Below are 20,469 nucleotides of genomic sequence, written 5' to 3'. Positions count from 1 at the left end.
AATATATTTCTAAATCAGGAAACTATGAAGAAAAATAAATTATATTTGCCTTTTATTTTTCAATAAATGAATTTTTTTTTCAAATAAAGTTCCGTTTACATTTTATTTACCCTCGTATACATTATATTACATCAACTTCTCCTTTTTGTAAATATTACACACCAGTTATATATTTATTATATACAAAATTTACATTCTACAACTAAATTTTTCACATTCCACCTTTCTATTAGAAATTATATTTTTATTCTAGTGAAGTCTTAACAAAGAATAAAATAACTAGGTTTGTCATCAACTTTGATATTCAGAAGAACAACATAACAAGTTAGAATAATGCACATCAAAACTGAAAAATAAAATATTTATTTAATATCAAACACAAACAAATCTGTATATTAACAATTATATACATTTTTTTAAATTTAAAACATGTCCATCACATATAAAAGATTAAAACTATTGTACCAACATTATAAATACATACATAATTTTTAAACTAAAATTGTAGTGTGTTTCCAAAGAAGCATAATAATAATACCTTTCAAAGAGAAAATAGAATTAATTTATCAGAACTATAATGGAACTAATTAAAAGAACACAGTTAAGAAATTTTTCTAAAAATTGTTGATTGGATTGAACACTTATCAACAGCTTCATCCTGTACAAAAAAGATTTTCCATGGCCAAAAAATCCAAAAAAGTCTTTATACCATATATCTGTAATAACATCTCCAGTTTTTCCATCTTACCAACCTTCAACTACTCAAATATCAACCTTCATTGTAAAACAAATACAATGAATCCAGAACTTAGATCTTGAAAAATATGACAAACAGAATTCTTGAAGAATCTGAAGTTTGGATTTATAAATTACATAGTTGCTTAGCTTCTCAGCAAACACACAGTTCCTATAAAAATAAAAAAAATGAATAAACTTACCTCACAAATGATTAATTGTAATTTTATGTACATTTCCCATTTATTAATGAAAAATCCAATAATAGTAAATAATAATAATAATGTAAATAGTAACTAACATACATACTGCTGAAACAGTCTCATACAAATAAATATTAAATGCTATAATTTATAACAATTCAAGGTTATGAATGATGATGGTTGTTTATATTAGATTCAATGAACTATGGACATTTATCTTTGTTCGTATGCAACACATTGGACACTAATGACTTGACATATCATCCTGAACTTTTCCAATAGACTGATTCTTTTTTTGGGCGCACAACGAAGGTTCGTTATTAGCATCCAAAAGCAAAGATTCTAAAACATATAAACTAATTTTATAACAACATGCACTATATATGACATTATACAAACTAAATAACAGAAATAAAAAATAAAATTTAATTAACAAACCACACAATATCAGAGGCAAATATGAAAGGTAAAGTACAATATAAAATACTAAAAAAAAATATTATACTAATCATTAAATAATCTAATACAGATGTCAGGCTTTAAGAAATAAGAAGATACTCGAAAACATTCTCTAACTTTCTTAGAATATCTGGATGTTAGCTCCTAATTTACATTTACGACATAAAGCTGCATAACACACATACAGTCCACAAGAAAGTGGTGTATCATTAGTTGGCAGTCACAGCGAACAGTAATGTGGCCATCAATCTTTAATCATTAATTAGGTGTCCATATGTAAGATTAATATGCCCAATTCATAAACAGCAAATAATAGCCTCCTTTCAATGGTTATTCTGGATTGAAGAGTTCCACGGCAGCACAGTATCTTTGATTTATCAAAGTTTATTATCTACTGCAGCAGTCCATTCACCTTCCCAGCTTCCTCAAAGAGTGTGTTTAACAGAATTAATAAAATTGGTAGTAGTAAAACAACTAGTGAAAGATGGTTGGCTACACGCATCTTTAACAGCAAAATCCCCTCATTCATTACCCGAGATTCCCACATAGCTAAAGTCCAGCAGAAACTCAGTTGTATGTTCCAGCAGTTCAACTCAGCAACTGCATTATGAATTTCAGTGATGATAGGATGTCCAGAATACAAATTTTCTAAAGCTTGGAGTGCACTACACAAACTGCTACAAATAAGGAGGTGATGGTATTTTGAGTTAATGATGTTCAAAGCCTTATTGATGGCACACAGTTTAGCACTGTACACATTTATAATACCAGGTAGACCAAACATACAGGTTATGTCACTTACAACAAAAGCACGTCAGATGGTATAATTTTTTCTTTTTTTTCCTAATGAAATGCTTTCATGTTATCATCACTTGGACTAAATATACAAAATAAAAAGACAACTAAAACACGACATCACAAACATAAAAATCATAAAATTTAACTAAACATAAATAAAATATAACAAAATCCAAGAGGAATGTAAAGGGCTCCTTCTCGGATAACACAAATATTAAAGAACTAACATAAAAATCAAAACAATTAGAAGAAAAACAACTACATTTAAAAAACTGTTCAATACTAGTACAAAATTTATACACGAGTAAAACAAAAATAGAATTAAAAATGATTGCTTGTTTCACATAACAAAAACAATATTAAATTCTATGTAGAATATTAATACATTGTAGAAATAACAACAAACAGTCTAAAACTTTCTTATCATTGCCTAGGATTCGGCAAATGTTTTTGGACATTTAAATTTATGATGCAAGGCCACATAACAAATGCAATCCACAAGGACTTAGCGTACAGTAAAGCAGCAGCAGTATCGTACACATAGTGGTGTGTTTTCTGCTGATATCAAGTACACATGAATAGCTCTGGTATGTCCTAACCACAATCGACAGAAGACCACTTCCTCTCAACAAATTTTTCTGCATGAAGAGTTTCATGGTAACACAGTATCTTTGATGTGTTGGAGTTTATTATCCAGTTAACTACACCAGACACCTTTCCACTTTACTTGAAGAGAGTGTTGACACAAGTAATAAAGTCAGAAATAGTAACATGAGTGGTGAAGGACAGTTGACTACATGCTTCTTTAGCAGCAGATTTTGCAATCAAATTTGTGTTAAACTTGATGAGAATGTTACTGAAACTTTTTCAAAGTTGAAAAGGGTATATAGAGATGATGCTCTGACACGAGCCCAAGTTTTTAGGTGGTTTAAAGCATTTTCAGGGGGCCAGGAATCAGCTGCGGATAATCCATGCTCTGAAAGACCATTAACATCAAAAATTGACGATAATGTTGAGTGAATCACAGACTTAATATGGTAAAACTAGCGATTAACTGTCAGAATGACTGCAGAACAATTGAATTTGAACAATACCACAGTCCATCAAATTTTGACAAACAAATTAGACATAAAAAAAAGTTTATGCAAAATTGGTGCCAAAAAAACCTCACTGTTGAATAGATAAACAACAGGGTGGATGTGTGCTGCAGTCTTCTAGGGTGAATTGAAACTGATCCTGATTTTATAAAAAAGTGACTACTGTTGATGAATCTTGGATATTCAAGTACAACCCAGAAACAAAACACCATAGCAAGGAGTGACACAATTTAAACTCACCACGTCCCAAAAAAGCAGCAAACATTAGCAAATCAAAGCCATGCTAATTTGTTTCAATAATAATGCCATTGTCCATAAGGAGTTTTTGCCTGCAAGACAGACTGTAAATCAATATGTTTACCGAGAAATTCTTGAAAGAATGCGGAAAAGAGTTGCCCATGTGAGACCAGCCATCAAATACAATTGGATGTTATCATGAAAATGCAGTTTGCCACACTGCAATCTCAATTAATGAGTTTTTGGCAAAGAAAAACATTCCTGTAGTTCCTCAACCATCTTATTCACCTGACTTGAGTGCCTGTGACTTTTTCCTGTTTCCAACTTTAAAAAAAATACCTCAAAGGACACCATTTTGGAACAGTAGAAAACATACAAAAAAAACCAAATGTAACTGGCCACCTGAACGATATTCCGATTTTTGAGTTCCAACACTGCTATGAAGAGTGGGAAAACCGTTTGAAGCGTTGCGTGGCTTCCCAAGGGAACATTTTGAAGGTGATATAGTCCATGTATAATTGAATTGTAAATAAGAAGTTTTTCAGAACCAGTCTCCATTACTTTATTTACAGACCTCGTATTACAGATTAAGAAAATTATACTTAACATTCAAAAATAAGATTTTATTTCATTTCATATTTTTATCACTTTACAAATTTTTAATATTTATAATGAATCTTTATTTAACGTATTAATTATTACTCCTTAGTAAGTTCATAAATAACTGAAGACAAGTCTAGTATTTTTTTTTTTTTTTTTAATTTCATTTTGCCAAATTTATTATTTCCTTAATAAAATTTTTCTTCAAACTAAACTACTATATATAAACAGAATTGTGAAAAAAGATACTGCAACATGTTGGATGATACATTAATGAGTCATGTGCCTTCATAAGAATGGGCGACTTGTCAACAAGTTATATAAATATTTTATGATATATGGCTTAGGCTTAGCAAATACACATTTTCCTGTTCCACACTAAATGTGTTAAAAAGTTTCTTTATCATTCACAGTCATTGGGGAATATTTATTTAATACACATGTGGCCTGGCAGTTTCATTGTACGTTTTTATATAATTTTATAGTTTAGCTGTTTTACTGGGTTTTTCAATTTTATTAATGTAAGTTCTTACTATAAAGTAAACTTTTTTTTATGTTAATACTTATTTATTAAACAGTAAAAACCAATCTTGATTAACCCTTCAGGCAGGGAGCATGTGAATGTCACGCACATGTTAAGTTGTATGTATCGGCTGGTGGACGTGACAAGTCTCGCTGTGCGCAGTGCTTGCTTCAAAACTTCATAACACTGCCATCTCGTAATGTTTATTTGAACAACTGGCTCTGTTATAGAACGAAGTCGAGGCTTCATTCTTCCCCTCCGTGTTTTTATAACTGCGTAGGATTGCATATTGTTGATGAAATACGATTTTGCTCTACAAAGTTGAATGCTCTTCTTTCAGTCAATTGCGTCAGCTGTGAGTAAATGAAAATGGCCGGGTCAAGCACGTCGCGTAATCTTACATCGGAACAAATTATTTAATGTTCCGTGTTAAAAATGATTTAATCTGACGTGTGACAGTAGCATTAGAGTATTTGATTGTGGTAGTGAATTTGATAGTGACGAAAGTGATGAAGATTTTGTGCCAGAAAATCATAATGAAAATAAAGAAGATTCTGAACAGAGTAGTGGTGATAGTGATGATGACATTGATATACAAGTGAAGCGTACAAGAAAAGACATAGATTGGAGATGGGAAAAAGTGGATGATTCTTCTGCTGAAAATTTGGTTTAAATTGGTATAATAGTTTTGAAGCTATAATTTTTTACTTTTAGTACTGTAATACAGCTGCTGGTTGGGCATTTAAATTACCAGCAGTAGGGTAAGGCTTTAAAAATTTAAATATCGGCTTGAAGGGTTAATAATAATCTTTGATATTTACTTTTTAAAGAAAAGATTCCATTTATCAGAAAGGATTTTATTTGAGTTTTTATGCAATATATCTTTGTTTAATAATTTACTGTTAAGCTTTTAAAAATAATTTCTTTAAGTTGATAACACATGGATTAGTAACTACTACTGCTCATCAGCAGCAGCTAATTATTTTTAAATACAAGATGATTTTTTTCATATTATGATAATACATATTTATTACATTTTAGATTCTTTTAACTGATTTTACCAGAATGTCACACAATCTAGCAGGATGAATTTATGAGATAAATTTTGATATGCGTTTGATAAATTAAAGGTCATTTAGATATCTGATGAAGTAGTGATCACTACAAAAACGCTCATGTAGAAAACAAAAATATTAAAATCAGTAAGTGTTACAATTTTTATTATTGATAATAACTTGTATGACTAAGTAGGTGCATGCGAAGAGAGGCATGACTAATACACTGTACATGACTCAATTTTAATTCCTATCAACAAAGCCAACAACATTATTTTCTGTTCTGCAGAGGGATACATTATTGCCTGCACTTGTCCATTTGCAGATGTACCATGATAGTCCATTTATAAAAAATTATGTATATGAACAAAAGAAATTTTAAGAACACATTCATAGAGTAAAATGTGCGCTATATAGCAATGAAAACTATACTGTATTACCCTGTGTTTTCATTGTATATCAAATCATTATTACTGCAGTTGAAATGCAATAAGAAAAATTACGATACTTTTTCTTTACAAAATTTTTTAAAGATGTTTCATTTTTTTAACTAACAAGCTTTTTTATTGTCCTAACCTATGAATCTGTGTGCTTAAATATATGAAGAAAATTCCTATATAAAAGCATTTTCAGTGTTAATTCTTTAACAGTTTACATTGCAAATAATTTAGATTGACCAAATAGGTGATGTAAATACAAAAATGAAATTCTGAAATTTTGGTAACCTGATAAAAGATACAATTTACTCCTGAAACTAGCACAATTCTCAAGAATAACATTATCCCATGATAATTGTTATTCTTGAGAATTGTATCAGGGTCAATAAAGAAAATGAAGAGAGAAGTGATTCCTATTGACCTCTTTCCCAGAGTGCACATTGACATGTCACGTCCACTGAAGTGCAAACAAGTTCTCTCTACAAATAACACTGTTACTTCACTCTGTTTCTGGCTGTATAGTGAAAATCATCACTGCAAGATGAAGCAAGTTTGACTAGTCCCTCTCATACCTCAGATCATAAAGCAAAAAGATTGTAATCCTGTTTTTATCAACCCACTGGATTGGTCTAGTGGTGAACACATCTTTGCAAATCAGCTGATTTCAAAATTAAGAGTTATAACGTTCAAGTCCTAGTAAAGGCTTTTATATGGATTTGAATACTAGATTGTGGGTAATGGTGTTCTTTGGTGGTTGGATTTCAATTAACCACACCTCTCAGAAACGGTCGACCTGAGATTGTACAAGACTGCATTTCACTTACACGTATCATCCTCATTCATCCTCTGAAGTAATAATACCTGACAGTGATTCCCAGAGGCTAAACAGGAAAGAAAAAAAATCCTTTTTTTTTTCAAACAAAAATCCCTCACAAGATTGGATAGGAATAAAATTAATTGGCCTCTAAGGTTCCCAGAATTAAATCACTTTGGTCACAATCTACGAGAACATATTACAGAGTTAGTTTAAGAGAAAAAAGTTAATACAACAGAAAAATTAATGAACTGAATCCTAAATGCACTTTGAGATGACAAAGGACAACCCTAATACTGTTTATAGTCTACAATGTTTTATGTCAATAGACTTTTTGTATACAATAAAAAGTAACTTTTAAATTGAAATAACTTTTAGTGGTTTAAATGTTACTAATGCATATTTTGGTTTTTACAATAATGCATTTTTTCAGTTTTGTTTTAAATAATTTTTTTTACCTTTATTTTAACAAAATTAAACTCTTTACAGATTTTATTATGAAGTTATTTTTTGTAAAAAATAACTTGTAATAATAACAATAACTTGTAAAAATTGTAATTTTCACAAAGCTCATTAAATCATGGCCATTACTACATAATAAAACATTACCATACCAGTGTTTAAATAACCTTTATGCTTATTTGTACAACTTTATCTGTATCTGTATACTGTATTTCTAAAATAAGCCTCTTTGCTTATGAAAATTATCTAAAATACACTTTACAAATTATTTTAAATGTTAAAAAACACACAAACTTATCTAGGATTAATTTAAATATAATAAATTATCCATAGAACATGAACACTCAAGCAAGCAAACTAAAATGCAAACTTATCTATAAAAATAATTAATTTTAAGGTTTTAAGAAATTTATGATAAATAAACTTAAACAGGTTTATTTACCATAAACCTGTTAAAATTAAAATGTTTGGTTTCTTTTAAACACACCTCCTTACTTCATATTTTTGTTTAATTAAATACTGCTAAATGAAGGTTTAAACTCAGTACTAATCATCTTCTCTTATGCATTTCTCAACCATATCTCTTAAATTAGGATTCTCCATAGCAGCAGCTACTCTCTCTTTGTCATTTATTTGTTTATTAACTACAAACAAACAAGGTATTAATAAAATTAATATACACAAACACACACACACACAAAATATATATATAATAAATACATCAGTAAATTTAAACATAACTTACAATTAATTGGTTCTTTTGACAATAGCTCTTCTAAATTCAACATGCTTTCACATATATAATGTTCTAAATATGCAATCAGTGTTTTTAAAAAAGCACACTAAACTAAATAAATCTAAAAAATAAATAAATAATAAAAATCATAAGAAAGCAGGAAAACTTTTAACAAAAATATTTATGTAGTACATAAATTTAACATAAAATGAGTTACTATTTGGAATATTTAATAATAAAATAATATTACATTTTCTAAATTTATGCTTACACAAAATCTAATACCATTATTACACACCAACAGTTTTAAATACTACAAACTATACATTAAGAAAATATAAACTTCTTATTTAATAAGAATAAAATATGAAAATATTATTGTGTTGGGTTCTTTTGCCAATACTCTTAAAATGTAAGATGTCATGATTTTTAATTATTTTCCTATTATGAACACTGTATAGCAATTTTATAAGGAAAAGGATTATCTAAAAAGTTATAAGTTCTTCAACATAACCCAGCTATAGGCTCATTTGGAAACATTCCTTCACCTACTGCATACTATTTTTCAGTTATAACAATATTTATAGATTATAGAATATACTAATATATTTAATTCTAGATATAAGCAAGCAGTAATATGGTATTTATTTGGAATTCATTATTTTTATAAGAGCCTATTTACATTTATTGTTAGAATTATCATTATTATTGAAAATATTTAGTTCTATTAACCAATATTCTGTTACAAAATAATAAACTATTTCATGTACTTATATTTCACTTATTATAAGTCTAAAAAAAAAGCGCCACCTCATATTCTCCTAATGTGGTGTTCCTAAAATATATACACAAGAAAATAAATCACAAGAAAATTATAAACATACATTTCAAAATGCTCTTTTCCTCAGTTTGCCATTTGTTTTTTGTATCTCACAAAAAAAATTGTGCAGATCTAATGAAATATGATATATTCTTTTAAATAGATGTTAACTAACGATATTCTCTATAAAATAAATAAATATGTAAATTTTATATTCATAAATTCTAATATCAGGAAGGAATTGGCTATTAGATAGTAGCATGTTAAGGATCTCATTGTAAACAAAATAACCACCCCTTGTATTTTTAAATGAGACTTCAGTAAGGGGAAATGTTAATCTGAGTCAATGTTCAAAGACATAAAACAATATTGTATCAGGTTTTATCATCTCCACTTACTATAATATTGTAACTGGTAGAGAAGCTTCCATAAAGAAATAAGAATCTATAAGAGATGACAAAGGATTTCTTTCTAGAAAAAAACTTATAGAAAAGTGTAGAAGGTGGAGACAATAAAAATGATTAAGCTTTAACAATCAGAAGATTAGGTCAGGTACTGGTACTGCAGGTCAGGAAATATAAATACTGCTGGAGACCAGCAGAGTGACAGTAACAAGTTTGAGTCTGGTTCAGTTTCCAATAAAAGCAATTATAGTATGCGGGAGCATTTGGAGTAAGTTTTTAGTAACAATTGAGTGAAGAGTGCATCATAAATATTCCATCCTGCACAGTGGCTGAAAACATAAGCTGTTTGCTGAGTTATTTGTGAACAACAGTAAAAGAGACAATTCTATTCATTTAAAAAGTGTAGGGTAGTTCTTTTGTAAACAGTAAAAATGAATAATATTTGCATAAGTAAATTGTAAATTATAGATTTTTCTATTGTTATCTTATTAATTCAGTATTAGTTTCTATAAGTTATTATAAAGTATATAGTAAATCATAATTGTATTCTGGAATTTTATAATTTAATTGTTATTAAATTAATTTTGTATTTAATTTGAATTTCTATTTTGTATAAATTATTTAATAATAAAAAACTGTATATAAAAAAAAATTATTGTGCTATTTCTGTATATCCTTGTCAAACTGCGAACATGAGACAATATACCAACAGACAAATACAGTAGCTTTCAAATAGTTATTTTACTCAAATACCATTAACCTAGTAATGTTTGAAAAAGGTTAATGCAATTTAAATTTAATTATAATTGAAAATCAAAATTTATAAGTTCCCTAGAAGAAATAAATTAAACATCAATTATTCAAACTTTGCATTTTCCACTTAAATGAACTATTACTTTTAAGATTGATCAATGTGCCCACCATGTCTATAAATGTAGCATTCACTTATTTGCAGACAATTATTTTTGCTCTCAATTCATCTGGATTGTTTGTTGGTGTGGAATTCATGTCCTCTTCAAATGTCCCAAAGTAAATTCCAGTGGATTTAAATCTTGTGAGTATGGAGACCAGGCAATCAGAACACAATGCCCAACCTCCTGATCAAGAAATCAATTATTTAGAAACTGTCAACATTTATAAAAAAAACAAATGTACTGGGATACCATCGTGTAAAAAAAACTGCATTCGTTGTACATGTACTGCAGGAATATTTTCAAATGTACCATGAAATTTACAAACATAAAATTAACATACTTATTTAGAAGAGAATATGACTTTAAAAAAAGGTCAATTTCATTAAAACAGCTCAATCCATTTTGGCAACATAAACTCCTAACTAAAAAATACAGAATGACAGACAGATGAATGAAAAGACATTTCCAGACCAAAGTTATAGAAACTTTTTTTCTAGCATTGATATTATTTTTTCTAGCATTGATATTAGAACCCTCTACCAAAACAATCAACTATTTTTTTTTATGCATTCTGTAGATGACACATCTTATGATTTTGTGTGTGTATCATTTATTACACAACTTGTCATTGCGAGTGGTTGTGTATGAAAAATGTATTACTGTAACAAAACTGTTCAACTTTTTAGTATTATACAATAGAAAAAATATTTAATTTTCTATAACTGATCTTAAACTAAAGACTTACTTTCATCCTCAGTATCATGTGCACCTTTTTTTATGGTAATATCTAATTTTACATAGTTTATCAGATTTCGCTGAAGTTTAATTCTCATACAAAGACCAATCAATGTTGCGAGACTGCAGTGAGGCACAGTTGGATTAAACTCAACATGCACAACAGCAGTACCACTTCCATTAATTGATTTTACCTGTAAAAGAAATTACAACATTAGAATAAATAAAAATGTTTAAAACAAACAAAATATAACGAAAATTAAACATTGTAGATGTTTTTGTTTTAACTGATCTTGGTCAGTTATAAGCAAGGCACTTCATCTCATTCAGGCTTATGATATTATACTATATTTTAGAATTAGTAAGCATACTAAGATCATATAAATGAAAGTTATCCACTTAAGTATAACAACTAATACCAAGTATAAAGCAGATATTTCATCAAACCTACGTATAATGCACTAACTGCTTGTTTAAAGGTTTTAAAATCTCACAGAAATCGACCACATGGAAAAATATTTAAAATGTTATCACTGTACAAATTTTTTCCTTATCAAAATAGAACAGAAATTTGGTAAAGAAAAACTGTAAAAATTTAAATAAAAGTCAAAGTCAAAGGAAATTAGAGCTATGTAACAAAATAAAGCTAAAAATGAACTTTTTAACGTTGTTTAGAGATGCACATATATTATTTATCTGAAGTACCTATTTTACCTCTTCCTAATAGATTTTTCACATTCCACGACATCCATAAATTATACTTAATTAGGCTTTTCTGGAAAATAAACATTTTGAATAATTAAAACTTTTCATAAATGTAAATATGAGTTGTACATCAAAAGAAAGGGCCAATTACAAATAGAAAGACTGACAGCAGTGAATCAGATCACCAGATCACATATATACATTAGCTCTATGATAAACTGGGGCATCTGGCAGCTATCAGCCATTTTCTACATGGTTTTCCATGATAGTAAGTAATGCTGTTGTATAAACTACTTGCCCACTTCCGAAGTATTTGTAACAATCCACAAACGTTGGATCATGAATGCAATTGATTATATGAGACCTACTTATAAAAATGTAAAGTTAATTATATAGTATTGTAAATGTAATATAGTTAAACCTAAAAAAATTAATCATAAAAATAACAAAATACAAAATAAAAAATGTAAAATGGTTAAATTAAATATAAAATGTTAATGTGCAAATAAAAAAAATTTGATGAAATTAAAATAAAATAACAAACAAATGTAGTAAAGTAAAAAGTGACAATTGAGATCAAAAATAAAATTAAAAAAGTAAATAGTAACTCAAGCCAGCGATTAAACTTTGAGTGCACAATTTTAAAACTGCCAAGTAAAAGGCACAAGACACTTTCAGGGACAGAAAAACGCCACCAATTAACAGAAAAGATCTCAAAATAACGATTCATTAAATAGTGTTCAGAATTTTATCTAACTCTGAGTTGGTACATTAATTTAAAAAAATAAGTAATAAACAAATAAATAAGTAATATAAAGTGAATAACAAACAGCAATACTAAAATCACAAGAAAAGAAGCCACCACAATACCAGATGAACTATATCAACATTTATTTTTGATAATAAATCAAAACTATCATAGTGTAATAAAGTGAAACAACATGTTAAATGTTAAAACTTTTTTTTTTTCATTTTAAGCAGCTTAAGTACTATGATCATTAACCAGTTAAATAATTTTAATACATCATTAGAAAATACACTCTATATTTCTTTAATTTTAGTTATGTGTAGGGACCATTAATTTAACATGACTTTGGGATTTTATCTTTAATTCATATCCTTTAATTTTCAGAATACTATTCTCAAGATGTTTGGATATTGTTAAAATAGGATATGCTTAGCATGCAATTTATTACCTTACCAAGAATCAACAAAAAAATTCAAGAAAAATTTAAATTAAAGAGAAATTTTCACTAAGCCTAACACATTAACCAAAGTACACCATGAATGAACCAAAATATATGATTAATGCAATTACAATTTTATGTCTGCTTAAATAAATAATTAATTGTGTTACAATTACTGAACCTATAAATTTTTCCCTGCCAAATGAAACATCGATCCTGTAATAAAATAACATCAAAAGAAAAATCTGGTACAAATTTTTTTTTTATTTATTAACAACTTGCTTTCAAATTACATACAAATTACGCTATCAGATCTTAATAAAATTATAAATCAGAACCACCAAATACAAAATTGAGATAAATAATCCTTAATATTTACTATGTAAGCTATAAGGAAAAAATTATAATATATGGTAGAAATTCACAGAGTTAATGCTTTTTTGTTTTTTTTTACATTATAACAGATCACAAAAATGTTAAAAACCACATTAATTTCTATAAAAAATTTCAAATTTTAATTCTTTGTTAAGAGAGTATAAAAAAAATTAAAATTAAAAAAAAGTAGTCAACTTTATAATATTAGACAACTGTAACAAAATAATTACAATAAAAACAAATGCAGAAGAGAAAAAATTAAAAAAAAATCACTATCATGCTAGTCTCTAAAGTAAAAATCTTAAATAACAGCTTAATTTTTAACATCTGATACTACTGTACACTATCAATAAGCAGGATCTAAAACCTCATTTATTTCTTGTATACCACCTACTTTTTTTTTTTGTCTTCAGTCATTTGACTGGTTTGATGCAGCTCTCCAAGATTCCCTATCTAGGGCTAGTCGTTTCATTTCAGTATACCCTCTACATCCTACATCCCTAACAATTTGTTTTACATATTCCAAACGTGGCCTGCCTACACAATTTTTCCCTTCTACCTGTCCTTCCAATATTAAAGCGACTATTCCAGGATGCCTTAGTATGTGGCCTATAAGTCTGCCTCTTCTTTTAACTATATTTTTCCAAATGCTTCTTTCTTCATCTATTTGCCGCAATACCTCTTCATTTGTCACTTTATCCACCCATCTGATTTTTAACATTCTCCTATAGCACCTATACCACCTACTAAAACAATAAAAATAAATTAACAAAAAAAATTGGTAAAAAAATGCAATACTAAAATTAATACCTGTACACCATCTTCATAAACAACTAGTAAATCTTCCAATGTTGCTGGTTTTTCAGGATCTCTTATATTTCGAATACAATCTAAAAAACAAAAAATGCATGTAATCAGTGAAAGTTAAAACCTCCTGTTTAAATTGCTCAAATTCATAAAAAATTTGATAGTACATATAAGGCAGGTTTGGGCATTACTGCTACCACAACCTGTTACAATAGTTAGAAACACTGCAAAAGCTAGGTGGAATAACACAAAGTCCAGTTCATTTTTCATCATAAGCAAATTTTTAAAATCAGACTATTATTGAAGCCTCAAAACATGAACATTAATATCATCATGAATATCAATAATATTCTACTAAATCATTAATCCACTAGGTTTATGATACAAGCACTGGATTAAAACTATTATGGAGAAAACAAGGAAAGGGTTCAGAAATCAGTAATCAATATATATTCAGCAATTTTATATTTTACTAATATGGAAATCATCAAGTAGGTTAAAGTAAACAGCAGAAAATGAACGAACACAAATTTCTTATTTTAATTTATTTAAAAACTCGCTTTCAAGTTGCATACAAATTAAACTTTCAGATCTTTTTGGAACCTCTACACAACTTCTTGTTCAATAGAGTTGCTGATGACATTGTTGTTAAAAGTGACACAATTTTAAAGTAAGAATTAAAAAGTAGGTAATTATTTAGTTGAGGTGGTGTCTCACCCCGAAATCACAAAAAAAAAACATATCAAATCATTGTAAAATTTTTTGAAATCTATTTTATGATGGAAATGAAGTGTCAGAAAAGTAGATATTTGAATATTGATAAACTCAATAATGCAGATTCTCACCTCCAGATAATGTAGAATTCTTTCTTATTCACTACACTACTTTTATTATTTATAACTTATTAAAAACACTTTGATACTTCGGCCAGTTTTATGGAGATAAATTTTAAAAAATTCAAAAAACAATATAAGTTAATACATGAACATTAACGTAAGTTAAAACACAGAATGTAAATTTGTAATTTTGCATTTTTATTAGTATCAATTTACTTTAAAGAAGAAAGCATAATTATAATTTGGCAACAGGCAGTTGTTGGACAAAATGCCATAGCCTGTACTTATTTTTATCTTAATATTTTAGATGAGTATAAAAAACTACACTAAATTTAATAATAATCCTAAATACTACATGTCTGATTTCACAATTCTTTATATCTATATAACAAAAATAATACAGGCATTTTTTTGTAATTGTTTACAAAAATTTTAATACTTTCCTAGGAGCTGCGAAAAAGCCATAAATTTATTCTTTGGAGTACATATTATGAAAAAATATACCTTTCTCTCTGATAGATAAATCAGTTAGTTGTACAATCAATGTTTTTAGTTAGAAATAGTTAATACTTTAATTGTAAATTCTGGAAATTCTATTAATTATTTTTTTTAAATGTACTATTTTAATAAAGGCATAAACTACTTTTAAAATAAAAAAATCTAGTTTCAAAAGATCTGGGAGAACTGTTAACCCTCTCAATCACTCTCTTTTCTGTTTAGCCTCTGGAACTGCTGTAAGGTATTACTTCAGAGGATGATATGTATGAATGTAAATGAAGTGTAAGTCTTGTAAAGTCCCAGGTCAATCATTCCTGAGATGTGGGGTTAATTGAAACCCAACCCAACCACTAAAGAATACCGGTATCCACAATCTAGTACTCAAATCTGTACAAAAATAACTGCCTTTACTAGGATTTGAACCTTAAAACTCTCAACTTCAAAATCAGCTGATTTGCAATGAGTTAACCAATGGTGGACAAACTGATGACCCCAACAAAATATATATATATATATATATATATATATTATTATATAACATTATATATATTATTGTACTAAATGCTTCTGACTTTGTAAACAAGAGTAAGTCATGATGCAACACACAAGAAAGCGACACAATTAAAAAATGAGAGGTGAATAGACCAACTTTGGATAAGTGTGCCCATTGTAAAAAAATTACATTAGTAATGCCAAACAAATTACAGCTTCCATGCAATTTGAAAATCAATCTATAATTTTTAATAATTTTATTACAATACTTTGTCATGCTGATCAACTCATTACTGTATTTTTCTCAACAATTTATTTTATTTGCAGATTGAATAATAATTTTATTTTTCAGTCTGCAATATACAAAAAAATTAATAAATAAATTGGGCGCCTCATAAATCTCGAACAACAGAGGCAAACTTGAAGAAAAATTGTTATTATAATTGCATATCATTAACAATAATGAGAATGTCAACAAGGTAAAAAATAAGTGAACAGCAGGTTAAAAAAAAATAAAAAATAATATAATCCATCAAAAAGTTATCAGTTAAATTTTAAACAATAACACTGTCTTGCTGCTCTTAGTTAACAATAAAATTTTTAAGTTGATTAGAGGTTAACTTAAAAAAATACAACTTAACAGTATACCAATCTTAAATCACTGACCATAAACTGTTTCTTTCAAATCCTGTTTCTTTTTCGAAATAGTTTCTTCATCCAACTCTTCCATATCTTGAACTATCGCAACTGAAGGTCGCATAAAGACTGCATTATGTTTATCACCAATTTTTTGAACCCCCATAACCTCATTCATTCCAATTAACGTTCTCGTTTTGTTCACTATAAGAGCTAACATTATTTACCTTTAATAAAATAGCAAATTTTTTAAATTGAAAAATTGATATTATGATTTACAAAACGCCTTAAACATTACACAGAAATCAAAATAATTTTACTCTTTCACCACTACCTAATTTAAACAACAAAACTTGCGAAATAATTTTACCTCATCCTGATGATCAGCCTGTACAGTAATGCGCTCTAACGGAATGTATAATCAACTAGTTACGGTTTTCACATTTATTTTTTTTTAAATAAATATCCAATTAACAGTAAATAGTTTATCACGTTCAAACATTCATCGAATTCTTTTTAACTTTTTAACTTGTTAATTTTAATTTTTTTTTTCATATATTATACGACTATCACTTCTCCCTTAAATTTTTATTTACTGAAGCTGATTCACCATGAATATACAGGATTAGTTAGCGTTAAATGCATTTTTAAAAATGGGCAAAGATTTTTAAATTTATTAGAAAATTTTACGAAAAATATAATTATATGAAAATTAATAATCAAATAAAGAAAAATATAAATAAATAAAAATTACGAAGAAAGACAACAAAAACTTTAATTTATTACTTGTAAACCAATTTATTTTACCAGTGAGAAATTATACCAGTTATTAAGCTGGACCAAAAATTGTAATGTTCTAAATTTGTTGTATTTGTAATACATGTCCAAATAATAATAATGTTCAAAAGAATTGTAATTTTATTACTATTAAAACATAATCAATATAAGATAAATTTATGTCATTTAGTCGAAAAATGCGGTATGTTTACGCAAGTGGTTGTCAAATAACAAATAAGACCCACAGTAACCAGTTAATTTAAATTTAATCGTTTATCAAAATCATACTTTTAATGTTTTTCACCTTTTGTGATTTCGTTTAATTGAAGCTATTCAAATAATATAATCAAACTGAAATAAGTTTACATTTGCACCTTTCGTTAACAAATTTATAAAGATTCTGTTTAATATATTAAATAAATAAATATTCTGTTCTGATCTGTACGTAATAATATATTAGATCACATCAGGATATGCAAGTTACTTCAAGGATACAAAAAATAAAGCATTTGTAAATCACTGTTCCATTATTTGCTAGGGAATCATTATTGTAAAACATCGACCAGGAAAGACTAAATAATTATTTATGTTTCAGATTATTAATGTGGTCAGCATTTATTTTTTATTTTATAGTTATACATGGTACAAACGAACCCTTGCGAAAATTTCGCAACATGAAAAACACAGATGAATAACGATTGAAGTACTGTACTGAATTATATATACGCCTGATGAAGGTGGCGCGCGGTGGCGATTGAACGCATCAATAGGCCAATGAAACAAATTTGAATTTTAACTAAATTTTACGGTTTGAACATTTTTTCACTTTCTTTTTCGTCTGCATTTTATTTTACGCACACCTAGGGGGTAATTCCCTAAGCAGCAATACCACATCTATGGGGGGTTTGTGTTGATGACTTTTTATAAAGAGTGCACAACTGCTTTCGTTCCTTAGCGTATTATATATAGAGATAATAATAAATAAAATATGTAAAGAAACTAAATAAATAAAACAATTACAAGATGAATAATAATTCAGAAGGTGTTAGCGAAAATTATTTGAGTACATTATATTTAAATAGACATTAAACGGAGAAATAAACAATTCGTATTGTTTTTATTAAGACCACCGGTAGAGTCTTTTTTAAAATAGCTTTTTAAGTAGCTAGATAATTTATTAAAATGGCAAAGGAAGCATAATGGCAAAGGTCCTTTCCGTGAATCAAAGTTTTATTTGCGTTATTCGAAAGCAGATCTGTTTGATAGATGTAGATACCAATACATTAAAAAATGACTTTTTTTAGCAAATTACAGATTCATAAAATTTAAATTCATTGATAAGATAAAACTTTAATTTACTAAATGTCGTTTTAGACGATTAGTAATATGAGGGCTAAACAAAGGAATCCATAGTTTTGAATCTAAGAAAGCATGATAAAACAAAATATGAAACAAAATAACTGAAAAAAATAGGTTCCAGAACTGTATTTTTAGTAGTTTTTGAGAAATCTAGGGTAAAAAAGAAAAGATTGGGGTCGAAAAACGTACCGTTTTATACTTGGCGTAAAATAACTTTGTTAAACCGGGTAATAAAGACATAAAAGTTTTAAACAAAACTTGTAGAGAATTTGATTCTGACTAAAATGGTATGAATAAAGTCTACAGAAACTAAATACAAATGTACGAATTTCGAAGTTTATTTAAAATAAGTCATATCAAAATGCGGCAGTTTTTAACTGTTTATTAAAAAAAAGAAAATTTTCAATATTACAAAAAACAAAAGAAGAAATATTTTAGAAAAATAAACAATCAAAATTAAAAAAAAAATAATAAAAAGTAAAAAATCAAATAAAACAACACATCGATAAAATAAGAACAATATACTGTCAGGGAAGAAAGGATTTGTTTTGTTTAATAGTTAATTTTGTTTAATGCCCTAAAAATTTATTGAAATGTGCAACAATACAAAGTTTTTTTTTCATAATTCTGCCTTTATGAGAGGTTTTATAATTTTAGGTTATAAGTATCGTTAGAAGGTTTCCAGCAACCTATTCAAATGTTGTTAAAATAGTTTTATTTTAAATGTTTATACTACTGATACTACCGATACTACTGAGATAAATACATTTTTTTAAACCAAATGTATTTATATAATCTTTACTGACTTGCTTAAAATCAATGAAATACAGTAGTTCCCCGTATCCATCTGTGACGCATTCCAAGACCAATTGTGGATGCTCAAAGAACGTGATATTTAACAAACTATAAATTTCAAAGTTTTTTCGTTTACGAAACTTCTTTCTCTTCAAATCCAAACACCCTTGAGACGAGTTCAATCGATTGCGATTTTGACAAACGCTACATCCATCGAGAGGAAAGCTTTTTCATACCCAAAACATCGAGTACAATGTAATGGACACGGTTTATCGAGATTTTTGCGATGACAGCAAACTTGCGTACCTTCATTTGGCGATTATTTAATAGGGTACGGTAGATTTTTGTTACAACCCACCGGGTTGGTCTAGTGGTTAACGCCTCTTTCCAAATCAGCTGATTTGCAAGTCGAGAGTTCCAGCGTTCAAGTCCTAGTAAAGGGAGTTACTTTTATACGAATTTGAATTCTAGATCGTGGATACCGGTGTTCTTTGGTGGTTGGGTTTCAATTAACCACACATCTTAGGAATTGTTGAACTGAGACTGTACAAGACTACATTTCATTTACACTCATACATATCATCCTCATTCATCCTCTCAAGTATTATCTGAAAGGTAATTACCGGAGGCTAAACAGGAAAAAGAAAAGGCAGATTTTTGTTACGATTTCGAGAATCGTAACGGTTTTTTTGCGTCTGAAGCGTTCATCATCTTCAGTTGATGTACGACCACTTTAAATTCAGCAGCTTAATTTTTACCATCGGAAACGTAAGGAAAACATTTTTTAAAATGGAATTTATTTGTTTTGTGTTCGCCGGGGTTAAACCTTTTAAAAGAAAGTATTTTTATAACAGCACGAACTTCAAATTTATCCATTTTTCAGAAAATGTCAAAACTTATTTGCTTTATTCGATTGCCAAACAAGCAACTTAACTTATAGGTCTGAAACTTCGCAGCACGCCATCTAATCATA

General features: G+C 28.2%; 1 protein-coding gene across 6 annotated transcripts; it reads right to left on the bottom strand.

Annotated features, from left to right (window-relative positions):
* Positions 1-71: 71 nt before the first annotated feature.
* galla-1 (cytosolic iron-sulfur assembly component galla-1) lies at positions 72-16,948 on the bottom strand. Of its 6 annotated transcripts, none has more exons than XM_075360357.1 (5): positions 16,596-16,948; positions 14,107-14,186; positions 11,040-11,223; positions 7,908-8,064; positions 72-346 (listed from the first exon to the last, which is right to left on the bottom strand). In XM_075360357.1, exons 1-4 carry the CDS (start codon positions 16,783-16,785, stop codon positions 7,967-7,969), a joined length of 552 nt encoding a protein of 183 aa, XP_075216472.1. In that variant the 5' UTR covers positions 16,786-16,948; the 3' UTR covers positions 72-346; positions 7,908-7,966. The 6 variants fall into 6 exon arrangements, with proteins under 6 accessions (XP_075216472.1, XP_075216476.1, XP_075216473.1 ...); XM_075360361.1 differs by having other exon boundaries at positions 7,916-8,064; XM_075360358.1 differs by lacking the exon at positions 72-346 and adding an exon at positions 348-907 and having other exon boundaries at positions 7,870-8,064.
* Between the last annotated feature and the right edge of the window lie 3,521 nt (positions 16,949-20,469).

The sequence above is a fragment of the Lycorma delicatula genome, chromosome 3 (genome assembly GCF_047948215.1).
Source record: "Lycorma delicatula isolate Av1 chromosome 3, ASM4794821v1, whole genome shotgun sequence".
Classification (NCBI taxonomy): Eukaryota; Metazoa; Arthropoda; class Insecta; order Hemiptera; family Fulgoridae; genus Lycorma; species Lycorma delicatula.
The sequence above is the reverse complement of the archived record's forward strand: the minus strand, read 5'-3'. Positions and strand labels throughout refer to the sequence as shown.

What these genes read in the sequence shown, in the direction of transcription:
- galla-1 (XM_075360357.1), bottom strand. Translation starts at nt 16,785, where the DNA reads ATGTTAGCTCTTATAGTGAACAAAACGAGAACGTTAATTGGAATGAAT. An exon ending in TTTGAAAGAAACAGTTTATG is followed by an intron (nt 14,187 to 16,595) that starts GTCAGTGATTTA and finishes TTTGTTTTTTAG; the next exon opens with ATTGTATTCGAAATATAAGA. An exon ending in TTTATGAAGATGGTGTACAG is followed by an intron (nt 11,224 to 14,106) that starts GTATTAATTTTA and finishes TTTCTTTTACAG; the next exon opens with GTAAAATCAATTAATGGAAG.